The sequence below is a fragment of the Cervus canadensis genome, chromosome 1 (genome assembly GCF_019320065.1).
Source record: "Cervus canadensis isolate Bull #8, Minnesota chromosome 1, ASM1932006v1, whole genome shotgun sequence".
Taxonomy (NCBI): Eukaryota; Metazoa; Chordata; class Mammalia; order Artiodactyla; family Cervidae; genus Cervus; species Cervus canadensis.
In genome coordinates, this window is record NC_057386.1 from 39,125,598 (window position 1) to 39,144,935 (window position 19,338).

The following is a 19,338-nucleotide window of genomic DNA, read 5'->3' on the forward strand; positions in this document are numbered from 1 at the left end:
AAAAACTGCCATTTTCCCCCTAAATACTCAGTCTGTTCTTTACTTTGTACCTTAAAAGAATTACAATAACTCACTCAACCAACCATAATAGGCCCACAGCAGATAAAATGCTAAAATTAAAAAGAAACTTTAAAATATATTCTATAACATACATTTGGTTATGGCTACCTGAACTGGAAATTTTCTTAGATCAAATTTCTCCTTCGGAGGCACTTTTGGTTTTAGAAAGTGCTGAGGTAAAGGTCTAGGAGAAAAATAGGTCTATGTGGCACTCCTTTCCAATTGAAAGTTTTTTTTTTTTTTCCAATCCCGATCCCCCCTCCAATTGAAAATATTTTTATAGTTAACAAGCAAAACTGAACATGACAAAAATACCCTAAATACAGTAGCAATTCCATTATCATTTTCCTGGCAAGCTTCCCTCTGGCATTTTTGCATACACATAGGAGTCAGTCTTGGATGGCAATGGGGGTGAAATAATAGCACCACTTATTTTTTTGTTCAGCTTTATGAGAGCTAAACAGATGTGTGCCCAGTGGTATAAGTATTCGATGGCAGCATTACCAAATTTCCATACTTCGATTCGAGAATGATCTGTACCAAAAAAAAAAAAAAAGTGTTAGTTTTGTACTTTTATTACCAAAATATACTTTAATACTAAGATATAAGAAAAATTATGACAAAAGTTCATTAGATATATTTTGAGTCAAAACTATAGCAGAATCTTGTTTATGTAATTATAGGAAAATGGATACATTAATTTTGGTATATTCATATAATGGTTGAGACCCAGGGCCCAAACCTGGGTCTCCTGCATTCCAAGTAAGTTCTTTACCATCTGAGCCACCAGGGAAGCCCTTATAATGGAAGCCTACAGAGCATTTAACAAAGAACTAGAGCTACATATGTCATTGTGAATATCTCAAAGCCATATTGTTGAGGGAACGTCCCTGGTGGTCCAGTGGCTAAGACTGCTAGCTCCCAATGCAAGGGGCCTGAGTTCCATCCCTGGTCAAGGAATTAGATCCCACATGCCACAACTATGACTCAGCAGTAACTATGTTTTTAAAAACATATTATTGAAAAAATTAAAAAAACATTGTTGAGAACAAAAAGTAAGCTGTATAATAATATGTTCTTTTGGATACATTTAAAAACAATTTTAAAACCTGCAAAATAATATTATATTGTTTATGGATTCATGGGCATGTAGTAAAAGTAGAAATCATGCATGAAACTGATAAACACCAAATTGATAATAGTATTAGCTCTAGGGAGGAGAAGAAGAGAATGAGATATGGGAGGAGCATAGAAATTCTCAACTGTTCCTGTAATGTTTCTTTCTTTAAAAAAAGTCTGGCTCAAAAACATATTAAGAATATGGCTCCATAATGACTGCACAGGTATTAGTCTCTAACCTCTATGCTTGAAGTATTTCCTAATTAAAAATTATTTTTAAAGCTATAATCACTGCACACTAAAATATTTCATTTGTTAAACTGCAAACTATTTTTTAAAAATTCCTTTTGGGACTTCCCTGGTGGTACAGTGGATAGAAATCCACCTGCCATGCAAGGGACATGGTTTCCATCCCTGGTCCAGGAAGATTCCATGAGCCACGGGGCAACTAGAGTCCAGGAGCAACAACTACTGAAGCCCATGTGCCTACAGCCGGTGCTCCAAAACAAGAGAAATCACTGCAGTGAGAAGTCTGTGCACCTCAACAAAGAGTATTCCCCACTCACCACAAGTGGAGAAAGCCCACGCACAGCAAGGAAGACCAGGACAACAAAGAATAAATAAATTTTTTTAAAAAATGACTTTTTCTCAGGAGTCAGTCAGTCAATGATTATTCAAATAGAATGGTCCAATGGAAAGAGAATATACTTAAAGTTAAACAGATCTGGATTCTAATCTTGGCTCTACTCCAACTAGTTTTGTGACCTTGAAAAGTCACTTAATTGCCTTGAGCCTGTTTCTTCTTCCACAAAACAGATACCTCAGAATTGTTATGGGGATTAAAGAGGAAAGACATGCAAAAATCTGTCAAAGAGTAGTTGCTCAAAAAAATATCTTCATTCTTTCAGATCCCTTCTACCCTCAAGTCTGTGTTTTACTTTTTTGTTACTTCTAGTAACTAATACAGTTCCTAACCCAATAAATGTTTATTGATTTGACTTGAATCAAACCATTACATGGTATTTATAACCAAATAAGAGGGCTTCCCAAGTGGTGCAGTGGTAAAGAATCCACCTGCCGATTTCGGAGATGCAAGAGACATGGGTTCGATCCCTGGGTAGGGAAGATCCTCGAGTAGGAAATGGTAACCCCTCCAGTATTCTTGCCTGGAAAATTCCATGGACAGAGGAGCCTGGTGTGCTACAGTCCATGGGGTCGCAAAGAGTCAGACACGACTGAGCACACATGTATACACAGAATTGATTAAGAGATTTTAAATACTGTCTTCTATCCAGTAGCTCATTAATAACGATAATTATGTCACTCATGGTTGTCCATTAGGATGACAAAACAGAACATATTTCCTTGTCGTGAAGGAACAAGTTTCCCTGAATTAGGTTAAGATTTCTATGGTTCTCAAGGTATCACTACCACAAAAGGCACAATGTGGAACAGGAAAGGCACATAAAATATGGAAAACATACTCAAATCTCAATTTTTATTTGATGTTCACTGCATAAAACATGTGAGTACAATTTTATAAAGTTTCCTCTTTTAACACACACACAGAAGCACTGTTTTTTTCCCTCAATTGTAAGTGTTTAATAAATGTTGATTGAAACAACATTAAATTGTGGAATAATTAAGTTGGGCTTTTCAAATATTGAAGTCTTTTCAGATGATAGCTCAGTAACATTAGTGACAATTATGAGTAAAATTGAAAGCAGATGTCAGACGTGAGAGCACCTAAAAAATGCCTGATTCACGTCATGTGAGCAACACTAGACCAATTAACACAACACTGAAAATATTGAGATGCATTTGTTATAATCGATCCCTTTTTGTATTAATTAACTTGCCGGAAGCTTTAAAAGTTAATGCTATAGGCTGAAAAAATTACTTTATCTTTATGTCCCAATGTTACAAATCTAAATTAAAGTACACCCTAGAACACTTCTAAAACCAGTCCTAACTAATTTTTTGAGATATAACAGTTCTGCTGCTCCCCACAGCCTTTATTCTGCCTTTTCCAAATCCCCATTAAGAGCTCTGTTGGCACTGACGCCTACCAGTGTTATCTGACATCCGATTGAACAGACCCCTATCTGCAGCCATTATTAAGCTAGTAGGCCATCTCCATGGTGATTTAAGGATGTGAGGATGGCGAGCGAACTCACTCCATTTCACAAGCCCCTGTTGCTTATTTCCTGTCTTATTGTTACCGGGGACAGAAGCTCCGAACCTGTCTGCGTTCCTGTTTCCCTGCCCTGTTCCACTGAGAGATTTATGCCTTAAAAACTGGCTCTAATGATTCCTCTATTGAAAGAAGCCTCCATCGGTCCGCGGGTTTCCCATTAACAACGGTTGAGTGTTACTGCCCTCTTGTGGTGGATAGATGCCAGCTCTTTGCATTTCTGCAGAGAGCCAGTGTGCACAGATTGAGTAATTCTTCCTTGGTAAAGGTTATAGTAAATTATTTGAATATATCTGAGTTAAAAAAATTGCTGGCTCAACCTTTGAATCTGTTTATGAACCTATTAATTCAGAAACATTTTATTTTTTTTTTAGATTCCAGCTTAATTAAACTTTTAATTATATAGCAAATTCATTCTGCTGAAAATATTGGGTCACTTTAAGATATTTCTAATTAAAATTCCATTTTATGAATCTATGCTTTAACATTAGATTAAGTTAAAAGCTTTGGGAATGACAGACAATTAGAAAGATGTGCGAAGCAAAAAAGAATGAAGTTCTTAAGCTTCAAGTTCAAAGTTAATGTGAAGCTGCTCCTTTCAACTAACAACTAACCCAAGATCAGTGAGCAGTATTTCTTTTTTAAAAAATTTTTCATTTATTTACTTATTTTTTGGCTGTGCTGGGTCTTTGCTGCTGCTTGGGCTTTTCTCTAGTTGCAGTGAGCTGAGGCTACTCTCTAGCTGGGCACGCAGGATTCTCATTGCAGTGGCTTCTCTTGTTGCAGAGCAGTCTCAATAGTTGTGCATGGGCTTAGCTACTCCCTGGCATGTGTAATTTTCCCAGATCAGGGATTGAACCCATGTCTTCTACATTGGCAGGTGGACTCTATACCACTGAGCCACCAGGGAAGCTCTAAGCAGTATTTATTGAATGCTCTTCTCTTCATCATTAGTTCTCTTAATTTTAGTTCTTTTATTTCTACTGTTTGACATACCCTCTACCACCTCTTAACATTACTGCCACATACAATGAGCTGAAGGTCCATGCAACATCATACTTAAAAGGGTATATCTGTGTTAGTTTCTATCAGTTTTTGTGTAGGTAGGAGAATTCTTATTTTCCATGACAGTCAGGGACTTAATATGTCACTAATTTACTGTGGTCCTGAAGGTACTGCAGAGTGCTGCTTCTAGTTTATTGGGTAAGAGTTCGTGTTAAATGAGGAGGTAAAACCAAATTTTTTCCTGAGTTATCAAACCTTGGGTAGAAGTTTGTTCCAGGCCAAACTGAGTTCTTGCAAATATATTAGTCTTATTCCAGTTGAAGCATAATTTCTATACAGTATCACATTGTATTGACTTTTTTTCATGATGTAGTTATAAATCAAATTATGTATGAACTGAAATAAATGCAATGCATCTTTACAAAAATTCATACTTCTGTGCAGTGGCTTCCAAACCCTTTGACTATGTACCTCTGTAAGTTAACAAATGTAAAAGGTTGAGAGAATGTCTCAGAAAGTGAAACAAAGAAGACGGAAAAGAGGAGAGAAACTATAGGGATTTTGGAGGCTGAGTCTAGGATTTCCCATGTCTGAATAATAGGAGTTCCAAAGAAGGAACACAGAAAAGGGACGGCAGGGCCTCCTCTAACCCCTAGGTCATCTTTGTGTGAATGGATGAATGCGCACTCTGAGCACACAGCTTGGTGAACAGAAAAAAGTGTGTGAAGAAGGAGATGCCCCTCTTCCAAGCAGACATAACTGTAAGCTGAAGCACACAGTTTCATGAATGGAACCCTAGTTAGATCTCAGCGCCCCACCCCCTCAGCAGGGTATATCTGTGCAGTACACAAACTGCACAGCAACCTTAATGTCAGGGAGGAAATCATTAGGATGTAGGGACCTGCGTTTCACAACTGAAAAGGCCCAGGGAGTGTTCAGATCAATGGACGAAAATAGACCTACATGGATAAGAAAGTGTGGTATATATACACAATGGAATATTACTGAGCTATAATAAAGAACTCATTTGAGTCAGTTCTAATGAGGTGGATGAAACTGGAGCCTATTATACAGAGTGAATAAGTCAAAAAGAGAAACACCAATACAGTGTATTAACGCATATGTATGGAATTTGGAAACATGGTAACAACGATCCTATATGCCAGACAGTAAAAGAAACACAGATGTAAAGAACAGGCTTTTGGACTATGTGGGAGAAGGCAAGGGTGGGATGACTTGAGAGAAGAGCATTGAAACATATATATTACCATATGTAAAGTAGATGACCAGTGCAAGTTCAATGCGTGAAGCAGGGCATTCAAAGCCAGTGTTCTGGGACGACCCAGAGGGATGGGATGGGGAGGAAGGTGGGAGCAGGGTTCAGGATGGGGAGACACATGTGCACCCATGGGTGATTCATGTCGATGCATGGCAAAAACCACCACAATATTGTAAAGAAATTATCCTCCAATTTAAATAAATATAATAATTTTTAAAAAGATATATCATTTTGAAGTTTCACAGTCAAGGGAATAAAGCAGTGATTCTATAGCTTCTGGAGAGAAACAAAACAAGTCACATGTGCAGAATCAGAAAGGCTTCAGACTTCAACAGCAAGCCTGGAAATTTCCAAATTTCTACTGACAATGGGGCCATTTCCTCAAGAAGTTAGCCAGAGTTCCCATCTGTGAAAGTGTTAGCTGCTCAGTCGTGTCCAGCTCTTTGCAACCCCAGGGACTACACACGGTTCCTCTGTCCATGGAATTCCTAAGGCAAGAATACTGGAGTGGGTTTGCCACTCCCTTCTCCTGGGGAACCTCCTGATCCAGGGATCGAACCCAGGTGTCCTGAATTGCAGGCAGATTCTTTACCGTCTGAGCCACCAGGGAAGCCCCCTGTTTTCCTTAAATGACCGCTTAAAAGCAGCGAGAACTGTAACTCCTGGGAATGCAGAGGTGCCTGTGAATCAGCGACCAGCCATGAGGCTACACAGAAGCCATTCTGGATAGGAATTCTAATCTTCACTCATACCACTCTTGGTCCACATTAACTCGTGTTAACTGTTATGTGAACCTCGTGTCTAGCATTCCCAAACTTCTGGGAGTATCTCTCCTTCCTAAGCCAGAACATCTCTCTCATCCACCCACTGCTTCCTGCTTCCACTGTGCTACATGCTTCCGCTGCCACAGACAACCTGAGGAGTGTGGGCTGTCTTCCTCTGGGTGGCCTTTTCCTATTTCTTGTCCTAGGAATCTGGTTCCAAGCCTCTCTTGTCTACTATATATGTCCCAGAAGTCCAGAAACCCTTTGTCTGGAGGGTCCAAAGAGAATGGGGGAGAGGGAGACAAGGTTTACTGAGGGATTTCTACAGAGCCATTTCCCCAATCAACGATTAGTTTTAAATCCTTTTTTTTTCCCTAAGAAAGAATAAGTTCATTGTTTACTGTTCCATTCACATAAACAGCCTCAGGTGTCTGGTGGGATAACACACTTACATGGAGGAATGTGTGCTTGTGCATGTATATTTATGGCATGTGAGATCTTAGTTCCCTGACCAGTGATGAAACCCATGCCCCCTGCATTGCGAGAGCAGAGTCTTAACCACCTGCTGATGCTCCTCCTTCCAAAAAGTCTATATTACTAGTCTGTCAAGACTCATGCTCTATTGTTTTATTTGGTTCTTCATGGAAACTAAAGATCACAGCTGCCTTTTTGCTTAACAAACTTAGCTTCTAGCCTTACTGCAGCCCCCATTTGCTTTTTTTTTTTTTTGTTTAAAGAATTTTGAATATGGAGTCAGTAAGTGGGAGATAGAGGTGCTTCTGAATTCTCATGTGCATGGCACAGACAGTCACTATGGGGATTGCAATAGATTATAGACAATGCCCTTCCTTTTAGAAGACTATAATCAGAACCTTTTTCCCCTAAAAATTGAATTTTGGGGCTTTGGGGCTTCCAGGTGGCTCAGTGATAAAGAATCTGCATGCCAACGCAGGAACTGTGGGTTCGATCCCTGAGTTGGAAAGATCCCCTGGAGTAGTAAACGGCAATCCACTCCAGTGTTCTTGCCTGGAAAATTCCATGAACAGAGGAACCTGGCGGGCTACAGCCCATGGGGTTGCAAATAGTCTGACATGACTGAGCACACATGCACTGCACCCTGAGCCACTTTATTCTAATAAAAATCTCTGGGTTGCAACTGTATTTTGTTGCTGTTGGTATAGATTTAGACTATAATTAAGAGGAAATTTACCTTCAACGTATTCAACAATGAGCTCTAAATTAACTTCCAGTTCCATAGCAGTTGGATCAAAGTCACAAATATTTTCGACTAACTGTTGGTTTACATACTGTAAACAAAGAACAAAAATCGTGGAATCATCAAGTGGAAGTAGAGTGCCTGATTCCTCAGTTTACAGAGTTCCATTTATACACACTTTGAAACAGGCAAAATCAATCTATGGTGTTAGACATCAGGATTCTGGTTTTACCTTGGGGTGTGAGAGAGAGAGAGAGAGTGAGTGTGTGTGTGTGTGTGTGTGTGTGTGTGTGTGTGTGTATGAGGCTGGTGATGGGGGAGGGTAAAAAGGAAGGCTTGGGGATGCCACTCATGTTCTGTTTCTTGTTCTAGGTGCCTCTTACATTCATTGTGTAAAAATTCTTGCCTTTGTGTATCAAGGATTTGTGCAATTAAGATTTGTATATCTAAGCCCGTGTAAGTTATTCTTCAATAAAGAGTTTTTGTTTTTTTTTTAATGAAACTTACCAGTTTACAGCGATCCCAACTTTCTAAGTCACTTGATTGCAATTTTGGATGAAAGAACACGATAATTGCTTTCAGGATGTCTTGTACTAATTTTATGTTGGCTTTCAGATCCTGGGATTGGCTGTCTGGTGGGGCTTCGTCCTCTGCCAGAGGGTCATAATCATACAGTAACAGCGACACAAAGTCTGAGGATGTAAGTAGCCCGAGGCACTCCTGTAGCTCCCGTAGCATGACTCTGAAGAAGAGAATGCCTGCCCGCTGGACTTCTCCCACATTTTCAATCTCTAGAACAACAGAAAGACATTCCACATGGCTGTTCAGAACAAATACTACTTTTTTTACGGGATTCTGAATGTAATATAGCAAACCTTTGTTTTCTTTTTAGGAAAAAAAGACTATATCCTATAGTGTTAAACAATCTTAGTTTCTCTAGTCATGAAATCAAAAGGCAAAAATGGAATCACACCTGTGGGGTTCACAGGCAGAGGCTCTGAGAGAAGGTAAAACCTTTATTTGGAGCTGGACCTTGGTTTGAAACCTACTTTCACCCTTATTAGTTCAGTTGTCTCTCTGAGCCTCCTTTTCATTTTCTGTGAGAAGAGTTGATCCCTACTTTCCCATTGAGCTGTGGAAATTAACAGGAGATGGTATATGGGAAAGTGCTTAGTCCCAGGTCTTACACATAGTGGATGCTCAAAAGATATGAATTTTCCTTTCTTTTTCCTTTTTATCCCACACTGTGTAATGGCTAGAAGTGTTTCAGCTTTATCCAACAGTGTTACTCTACTAATTCTATTTATTCCAATCTTGATAGTGAAAGGTTTCCATGCTTTCTTCTTCCCTCCCTTCTGCCTACTCTGATTTTGTGGTAAGAGTAGCTGGGTGGAGGTGGAATCGCAAAAACTGGGGTCTGTTCTTGGCTCTGCAGTAGCTTGCTCTTAGACCTTTACTTTGACAGGCCTTAGCTCCTTTCTCTGCAAAATGAGATGTTCCTGTGAGTTAATGCTGTGAGGGCTTCCCAAGTGGCCCAGTGCTAAAGAATCCACTTGCCTTTCAGGAGCCACAGGTTCCCTGGGTTGGGAAGATCCCCTGGAGGAGGAAATGGCAACCCACTCCAGCATTCTTGCCAGCATAATTCCATGGACAGAGCAGGTTGGGATTACAAAAGAGTCAGACACAACTGAGCATGCAAGCACACTGTGGTAGAAAGAGCACCCAAACTGGGGAGCAAATCCAGCCTTTACCACCTGTTAACTGTGTGATTTGGTGCAAGCGGTTTCGTTTCTCTGAACTCTACTTCCCTTGACTGTAAAATGAAATAATCACCATTAACCTCCTAGGTTATGGTAAGGACTAATTGAAATACCATATTTAAAGTGCTTGACACATGATGTGGCATTTAATAAATGCTACTTCTATACTGCCTTTATGAGTCCTTCAGTTCTAAAACCATGACTCTAGGCAAGAAAATGTGATTCCTTACCCTTTGCTCTAACGTATAGGCCAGATTGCATGAAGGAAATCCTTCCATGTGGAAAGATCTGTATTTTGCAACAATTCGTTTTAGAAAATGTATCCTTCATTGTATTGTCTGATTTCCCCTACACTTATTAAATCTATGAATTCAGACAGTTGCCGCATTCACAATACCTAGGATGTAGTTTTTCTTTATTTCTCCAGATAATTCGCCCAGTATTTCACTGCAGGCAAGCTGAATCACCTTCAGCATTTTCTGTAGGTCTTTAAACTCTCGATACAACAACATCTTCCTCTTGCCAATGTTAACATCGAGAACTCCCAAAGCTTCTCCTGTTCTCTCACGAAGTGGAACTACGATGTGGTTTTCTCCACAGACAGAGGCCAAAACAACTTCTGAGCTGTCTGTGCACTTAAAGAGGAAATCTCTGAAACCAAAACCAAATAAACATAAGGAGGGTATAAAATAAAAACCTGTTCACAACATTCCACCCAAACACACTGAATCACCTCCTCTTGTATACTGGAGCCACACCAGCCCTTTTGTGATCTCATCTGCCTGACACATTCCACCCCTTAAGTTCTCATGGCTCAGCTCCCTCAGCTCCTCACAGAGAAGCCCTCCCTGACCCCTGTGATCTAAAGTAGCTGCACCAGAGTCGGACCCCATCCAGTTCAGTTCAGTCGCTCAGTCACGTCCAATTCTTTGCGACCCCATGGACCGCAGCACGCCAGGCTTCCCTGTCCGTCACCAACTCCCAGAGTTGACTCAAACTCATGTCCATTGAGTCAGTGATGCCATCCAACCATCTCATTCTCTGTCATCCCCTTCTCCTCCTGCCTTCAATCTTTGCCAGCATCAGGGTTTTTTCAAATGAGTCAGCTCTTCACATCAGGTGGCCAAAGTATTGGAGTTTCAGCCTCAACATCAGTCCTTCCAATGAACACTAAAGACTGATCTCCTTTAGGATGGACTGGTTGGATCTCCTTGCAGTCCAAGGGACTCTCAAGAGTCTTTTCCAACACCACCGTTCAAAAGCATCAATTCTTCAGTGCTCAACTTTCTTTATAGTCCAACTCTCACCTCCATACATGACTACTGGAAAAACCATAGCCTTGACTAGATGGACCTTTGTTGGCAAAGTAATGTCTCTGCTTTTTAATATGCTCTCTAGGTTGGTCACAGCTTTTCTTCCAAGGAGCAAACGTCTTTTAATTTCATGGCTGCAATCACCATCTGCAGTGATTTTGGAGCCCTCAAAAATAGTCTGCCACTGTTTTCCCATCTATTTGCCATGAATTGATGGGACCAGATGCCATGATCTTAGTGTTCTGAATGTTGAGCTTTAAGCCAACTTTTCCACTTTCCTCTTTCACTTTAATCAAGAGGCTCTTTAGTTCTTCTTCGCTTTCTGCCATAAGGGTGGTGTCATCTGCATATCTGAGGTTATTGATATTTCTCCCGGCAATCTTGTCTCCAGCTTGTGCTTCATCCAGCCCAGCGTTTCTCATGATGCACTCTGCATATAAATTAAATAAGCAGGGTGACAATATACAGCCTTGATGTACTCCTTTTCCTGTTTGGAACCAGTCTGTTGTTCCATGTCCATCCACTTTGCCTTATTTTTAAATTTTTATTTATTTGGCTGTGCCGGGTTTTAGTTGCAGCATGCAGGATCTAGTTCCCTGACCAGGGAACAAACCTGGGCCCCCTGCATTGAGAGTGCTGAGTCTTAGCCACTGGATCTCCAAGGAAGTCCAATTCTGCCTTACTGTGTTTACTATAGACTTGTCCTTCACTGAGGGTGTTGATTTTTTGTTTACGTATTGTCCAATAAGTCTTGGTTGAATGCCCAAAGAAGGATGAATGTGTTAGGTCAGGTTCACTAGAAGCAGAGCCTGAGAAAGGGATGCTCTGTGCGAATTAGTCACTGAGGGAGTGCTTTCGGGAGAAACCTGTGAAGGTCTGAGGCAAACAGGATGGTGAAGCGGGAGATGCTAAGGGATTTCCTTAGTGGTCCAGTGGCCAAGACTGCACTCTCAATGCAGGGGGCCTGGTTCAAGCCCCTGTCACAGAACTAGATCCTGCCTGACAGTGACTAAGAGTTTGCATGCCACAACTAAGACCAGGTACAGCCAGATAAATAAATATTTTTAAAAGTGTGATTTCAGGTGAAGTTTATCCTCAGCCTGATCCCAACAGGAGCTTTGGAAGGCAAATTGCACCCACACTCTGCCCCACCTGGAAGCAGGGAAGAGGTCTTCTGTCATTCATTAGAGCTCTAAGCAGAAACAGATACATCTTGACTTAACAGTTGAGTTACCACTGACTATCTGTGAGTCACTACAGAATGCTAAGAATAGCCAGCTGTCTCCCACCATTAGTAGCTAAAAATACAGACTCATGGATGTAGAAATGAGTCAAGCAGAGTTCCCCATGGACCATAACATAGTCCGTGTTTCTATAAATATTACTCATTAAGAGGCTGCCCAGAAGGCTCAATGGTAAAGAATCTGACTGCCAATACAGGAGATGCAGACAAGCTTTCAAACCCTAGATTGGAAAGATCACCTGGAGAAGGGAATGGCTACCCACTCCAATATTCTTGCCTGGAGAATCCCATAGACAGAGTAGCCTGGTAGGCTAGAGTCCATAGGGCTGCAAAACAGCACCTATTTCAGTGAGGGACCTGAGGTTTTCATAGAAATGTAGCAGCTCCTTCTTTCCCTTGGGAAGTATAAACACCTCCTTTTATCTCTTTCCCCCTTTCCCCATCTACATGATATTGAGATGTCATTCCTTTTAGGTATCTGTAAAAATGCTGGTGCTTAGCACAGCCTCAGAAAAAACACATTTAGGGAATTTCCTAGCGATTCAGTGGCTAGGACTCTGTGCTTCCACTGCAAGGGGCATGGGTTCAATCTCTGGTTGGGAAACTAAGATCCTTCATGCTGTGGGTATGGCCAAAAAAGCACATTTGTAGTTCATAACAACAATCCTGTCATGATAGAAAGGTTATGCCCTTGTTTTGCTGTTCCTACCCCTTGCTGCCGCTGAGCCATGTCTTCATGATAGCCATAGTAGTGAGGCATCATGCTAAGCTTCCTTGGTCAACAGAGTTCCTCAAAAGGCACCAGCTCTAAGTTATAAACAGGAATCCAAGGCTGTAAGTCTGGGTGTTAGAAGGACCCTCGCAAAACTCTTAACCAGCACAAGGAATAACTATATGGAAAGGAGCTTAAAACTGAGTGAACATTCTGGTATGAGGCCAAACTGAAATTGAATTAACATAGGTACTTAAATGTCAGATTGCCTACTAGCCTGAGATAGGTTACTACCCATTCAACTATGCTGACCCTCTAAGAAGCAGTGTATTCTAGTTAAGCAGGTGTATTCTAGTTAAGATCTGTTTTTGCAGTAGTTTAATAGCGTTCTTTGCATTTCACACATGAGAGGCATTTAAGGTCATCTAGAACTGGGTACTTATTAAAGGCAACATTCTCTGCCTCCTCCCCATCTTTGCCCCAGCCTGTCTTCTTTAAGTTCAAAAAAAAAAAAAAAAGTCCACAGGCTAGCTAACATTAAGAGGATAAGCTCTGATTAGTGATGTGGGTATATCTTTCATAACCATGGTGGGTTTTTGTTAATTCCATGTTAATAAGAAAATCATAAAAAATAAAACACTAAATTGAAATCTGTTTTAAAAAGAACTTAAGGGGGAAAGGACCCAGGCAGACAAAGGTCTGCAGTAATTTTCCTTTAAAGCCCAATCAGAATGAGAGCCATTATATTCATAAGAAGCAGAAGCTGGCAGTCAAACAGAACAGGCGGTGAGGTATGTCCCATACCTGAAGATGCATGTCTTCCTAAAGACGACAGGGGGATTCTTGTGGATTTCTGTTAGACCCTGCAGCCCTGTGACCATCATATTTCGTAAAACATAGTCTGAATCCTTGAAAAGAGGTAGAAATTTCATTACAGAGAGGAGCGATTAAACTTCATGCACTCGTTGAGACTTTTGGGGACAAATAAATAGAAAAAAATTAGAAAAGCTTAGGCAATATAAAATGTTTTTCAAGTTATAGGTCAAGATCAATATAATTTTGGGCCACAATGATGCCAAACACTTGGAAGGCTTCTAGGTTTGGGCCCCAGAAATTTTTTTCCCTAGACTAATTCATCCTATTGGTCATCCCAACCAGTCTCATGGCTTATGTTTTGTTTTGGTAAAATATACACAGCATAATATTATTATTTTTGCCATTCATAAGAGTGCAATTCAGTGGGATTAAAGACATTCACAATGTTGTGTAACCGGTCAAATGGTTTTAAATATAATTTACTTACCAGCCTGGATTTCCCCCCAAACACTAAGCTCATATATCCAACTGCCTATTCAATATCTCCACTTAGATATCTAACAGACATTTCAAATTACAGTTTAAAAAATGCTTTTCAATTTAGGAGGTGAGAAATTATCTTTTACTTAAATTTGTATTTCATTATGAGAACAACTGAACATTTTTCCTATGTTTATTGACCATTTGCATGAGGTTTTTTTAAAAATAAAATTGTCTTTTGCTGATTTTTCTTTTGGATTTTCAAAATCCCACTAATTTTTATATAACACTGTTATTTTCTGCCAGATATATGGCAATTAATTGTGTTTATAACTTTGATGCAAGAAAGTTTTACATTTTTATGTTATCAATGTATCAACTTCACTTTAATCACTTCAACCTTTGAGACTCAGCCATCCTTCCCCAGATTACGGTTGTAAATTCCCCCTATCCTTCATTTTCTTAGCTATTCTCATGCATTTATTCTTCCTCCATATGAAGATTAAATCATTTAGCCAATTTAAAAATTGGCAGTCAGGATGGCTGCTATCCAAAAGTCTACAAGCAATAAATGCTGGAGAGGGTGTGGAGAAAAGGGAACCCTCTTACACTGTTGGTGGGAATGCAAACTAGTACAGCCACTATGGAAAACAGTGTGGAGATTCCTTAAAAAACTGGAAATAGACTGCCATATGACCCAGCAATCCCACTTCTGGGCATACACACTGAGGAAACCAGATCTGAAAGAGACACGTGTTTATAATAGCCAGGACATGGAAGCAACCTAGATGCCCATCAGCAGATGAATGGATAAGGAAGCTGTGGTACATATACACCATGGAATATTACTCAGCCATTAAAAAGAATTCATTTGAATCAGTCCTAATGAGATGGATGAAACTGGAGCCCATTATACAGAGTGAAGTAAGCCAGAAAGATAAAGAACATTACAGCATACTAACACATATATATGGAATTTAGAAAGATGGTAACGATAACCCTATATGCAAAACAGAAAAAGAGACACAGAAATACAGAACAGACTTTTGAACTCTGTGGGAGAAGGTGAGGGTGGGATGTTTTGAAAGAACAGCATGTATATTATCTATGATGAAACAGATCACCAGCCCAGGTGGGATGCATGAGACAAGTGCTCGGGCCTGGTGCACTGGGAAGACCCAGAGGAATCGGGTGGAGAGGGAGGTGGGAGGTGGGATCGGGATGGGGAATACGTGTAAATCTATGGCTGATTCATATCAATGTATGACAAAACCCACTGAAATGTTGTGAAGTAATTAGCCTCCAACTAATAAAAAAAAAAATAAATAAATAAATAAATAAAATTTATCCAAGATGAAAAAAAAAATGCTAGAATTTTTCTTGCAATTTTGTTAAACTTGAAAATAACTTTGGTAAAAAATTAGATTTTTTAAAAAGTTATATTTATGGCGAGCTGTTTTTACTCTTAGCCTGAAGGTGGTGATGGTAGTCAGTCACTCAGTCATGTCTGGCTCTTTGCGACCCCGTAGACTGTAGCCCACCAGTCTCCTCTGTTCATGGGATTATCCAGGCAAGAATCCTAGAGTGGCTTGCTATTTCCTTCTCCAGGGACTCTTCCTGACCCAGGGATCAAACCAGCTTCTCCTGCTTGACAGGGAGATTCTTTACCACTGAGCCACCTGGGAAGCCCAAAGAGGTAAGGAGAGGAAGCAATTACCAGAACCTGGAGAAGACAGCCAAGTAGAGAGGACCATGTGACTAAAAGTACAGTGGTCTTTTTTCTTTTTAATTCCCAACTTTTATTTTTGGCCTCCTCATTCTCTAAGTATCAAATTACTTTCTTCTTGAATCAAAGACTGTATACTGAATTTGTTTAAAACACAGCTGAGTGCTGTCTTTCTCTAATAGGTAAATATTTTTAACAGTAAATTTGAAATGTGTGTGGTCCAAAGAAGAAGGATAAAGAAAAAGAACAGATTATGATCTCTTATTTCCCATTAACATAAGATTAACATAAGATTTCATATATCGAGGGCATGGAGCCCTCTTCAAGCAGACATTCTGAGCAGGACTATTGTTCAAAAATGTTAAAAAAAAGAGAATGTATTAGCAGTTTTCATAACCCACAGAGATCACTGGACTTCTTGTCTCTTGAACGGAGACCTGGGGGCCGGGAACTCTTCTTGCCACACCGAGCCCCCCGCATGGCCCTTCATTCTATTTGAACAGTGGCCTTTTGTTGAAGAACACAGCTAACCCAAAGCAACCTAGAGAGGGAGAGCCAAAAGCATAAATACCCCAACCTCACTCTCCTTCTGCCTGCCAGTCTCCTACTGGTGCCTTTCACTGGACAAACCCAAGCTACCTTCAGAAGCTACCTTCTCTGAGTTGGGCTCAACAAAGTACGTAGAGATGGCAGTGATGCTGGGTGTGATGTTGTAGAGCCAGCCGATGCCAGTGATCACAATATGAAGGATGTGCTCCCGGCTGTGGACATAGTGATAGGCAGTACTAAAGACATTGGCAACACCCTGTAGAGACAGAAATTTAAATTGCCTTTTCTTTTAAAAATAGCGAAATAATTAGTAATGCATCAATTGGATTATCTTTTTTTTAATTTTACTTTTGCTTATTTGGTGGCATCAAATCTTAATAGTTGCACACATGGGCTCTTCATTGTGGTGTGTGGGCTTATTTGCCCCCTGGCATGTGCAATCTTAGTTCCCTGACCAGGGATCAAACCTGCATCCCCTGCCTTGGAAGGCAGATTCTTAACCACTGTACCATCCGAGAGAGTCCCCTGAATTATCTTTTTAATTAATGATCATCTGTTGTTACTGTTGTTGTTGTTTCATTGCTCAGTTGTGTCCGACTCTGTAACACCATGGACTGTAGCCCACCAGACTCCTCTGTCCATGGGATTTTCCAGGCAAGAATACTGGAGTGGGATGCCATTTCCTCCTCCAGGAGATCTTCCAGACCCATTGATCAAACCTACAACTCCTGTATTGGCAGGCAGATTCTTTATCACTGAGCCACCAGGGAAGCCCAATAATCATCTACTTCCTAAAAATTATTCATTGGTTCTCAAAAGGCATTGCAAAAGTGTTCTCAAAAGTGTTCTCACAGGTTCCATTATGAAAAAATGAGACCAAAAGAGTAAACAGAGGTCCACCGGAAAATCTGTCTAACTTATTATGTTTCCTGATAATCATCCAGTGAAATCAGTGGTATATACTACCAGAAAGCAGTGTCATAAGAACAAGGTAAACTTTGAAATGAGAAAAAAAAAGTTTAAAAGCCAAGAACTAATGCCAGTCTTGGACAGATGGGTAAGAACTGCCCCAATCTGATGCAAGATTAATGTCTGCGTGTTTACATGGCTACTGTCATCAGATCAGCTGTGCAGGTATGCTGGGTTCCCAGGCCTGCAGTATCCTAGATTACACGGTTTTCTTTGACATATAAAGAGAGCCTGTTCCACAGAGAAAGGATCGGAAACCCTTAGTACCCATCCATGGTCTTGTTGTCAAGAAGCCCTAGGATGGGACTTCCCTGGTGGTCCAGTGGTTGAGACTTCACCTTTCAACGCAGATAGGAAGCAGTGTTATAGCACATTCAATAAAGACTTTAAAAAATGGTCACATCAAGGAAAACTCTAGGAGGAACCACAAATTCTTCAAAAATATCTGCATTTTATATTATGACCCAAGGCATCTAAGGGTAACTCAAAAGCCTTTACCTCCAAGGGCTAGAAGGTCAATTTAGAATTCACTTTGACATGTTCTCTAAAAAGACTATATATAGTTCACTTAATGATAATTTGGAGTATAGTTCACCATACTCTTCCATTTTGCATCTTAATATCTTCACATCATCCTTATGTCAGAAGAGAATGAAACTTATTATTAAAAAGATGTCCAGGGGAAAAGATTCTACCACTTCCTCAGTTATACATCCAGTAAATGAGAGGGAGAAAAATTTAAATAATGTAAATAAACATTAAGAGCATCCAGGGGAACAAATGATAGCAACTTCCTGATTGCTGCTACATCCCAGTCCAATGCCTCCATAGGGTTTTCAATCTTCCTTCACTGAAATTTTTATCCATAAAATTAAATTTAAAAAAATTTTTTTCTTTTTGGCTGCGCTGTGTGGCATGTGGGTTTTTAGTTCCCAAACCAGGGACTAAACCCATGCTCCCTGCTATGGAAGTGTGGAGTCTTAACCACTGGACCACCAAGAAATCCTAAAATTAAATTTAAATGCTTGTACAAATGGTCTAGTTATTTTATAATCTTAAAAGTGCTTTCCAGGGACTTCCGTAATGGTCCAGGGGCTAAGACTGTGCACTCCCCATGCACGGGGCCTGGGTTTGATCTTTGGTCAGGGAACTAGATCCCATGTGCCACAACTAAAGATCCTACATGCTGCAACTAAGACCTGGCACAGCCAAATAAATAATAAAATAAATAAATATATATTTTTTAAAAAGTGCCTTTCCTTTTTTTAGTTTCTTTTGTTTAATTTTATTTTCATTTAGCAGATAGTGTGAGATACTTAAACACCATCTTCAAACAAGGGACCTAATTTCAAAAACCTATTTTATTTATTTAGTTAGTTATCTTAATACTTATTCATTTATTTGACTGCCTCGGGTCTTAGTTGCTGCCCAAGGGATCTTCATTGACGTCATGCAGGATCTTTGGTTGTGGCCTGTGGCTCCCAGGTTTAGTTGTGCCTCAGCAAGTGGGATCTTAGTTCCCCAACTAGATATCAAACCCATGACCCCTGCATTGGCAGGCAGATTCTTTACCACTGGACCACCAGGGAAGTCCCCCTCGAACCTATTTTAATATTTGGGGTTTCCTGGGTGGCTCAGTGGTAAAGAATCCTCCTGCCAATGCAGGAGACACAAGCTCAATCCCTGGGTCAGGAAGAGCCTCTGGAGGAAGAAATGGCAACCCACTCCAGTATTATTCTTGCCTGGAAATCCCATGGACAGAGGAGCCTGGTGGGCTACATTCCATGGGGTTGCAGAGAGTGGAACACGACTGGGCAGTCTTGAAATAAAACTCCACTGAGTGTAAATCTATGGCTGATTCATATCAATGTATGACAAAACCCACTGAAATGTTGTGAAGTAATTAGCCTCCAACTAATAAAAAATTAAAAAAAAAAAAAAGAAAACAAAAAACAAAACTCCACTGATAACCCAGAATAAAACCACACGTTAACCTTGATATAAAGATTCCCACAATAATTTTTTTGCTTTTTTTTTTTTTTTTTTTTTTTTTTATTTTTTTTTCCCAGTGGGTTTTGTCATACATTGATATGAATCAGCCATAGATTTACACGTATTCCCCATCCCGATCCC

General features: G+C 40.1%; 1 protein-coding gene across 1 annotated transcript in view; it reads right to left on the minus strand.

The window, feature by feature from the left end:
• Nucleotides 1-319: 319 nt before the first annotated feature.
• Nucleotides 320-19,338, minus strand: part of EFCAB5 (EF-hand calcium binding domain 5) — a 94,769-nt gene continuing 75,750 nt past the window's right edge. The window contains exons 19-24 of the mRNA XM_043479185.1: nucleotides 16,340-16,492; nucleotides 13,470-13,573; nucleotides 9,795-10,048; nucleotides 8,145-8,428; nucleotides 7,632-7,728; nucleotides 320-594 (exon numbers count right to left, since the gene is read on the minus strand). Coding sequence (XP_043335120.1) covers nucleotides 401-594; nucleotides 7,632-7,728; nucleotides 8,145-8,428; nucleotides 9,795-10,048; nucleotides 13,470-13,573; nucleotides 16,340-16,492 — 1,086 coding nt within the window. The 3' untranslated portion in view covers nucleotides 320-400. The remainder of the gene's footprint in view (nucleotides 595-7,631; nucleotides 7,729-8,144; nucleotides 8,429-9,794; nucleotides 10,049-13,469; nucleotides 13,574-16,339; nucleotides 16,493-19,338) is intronic.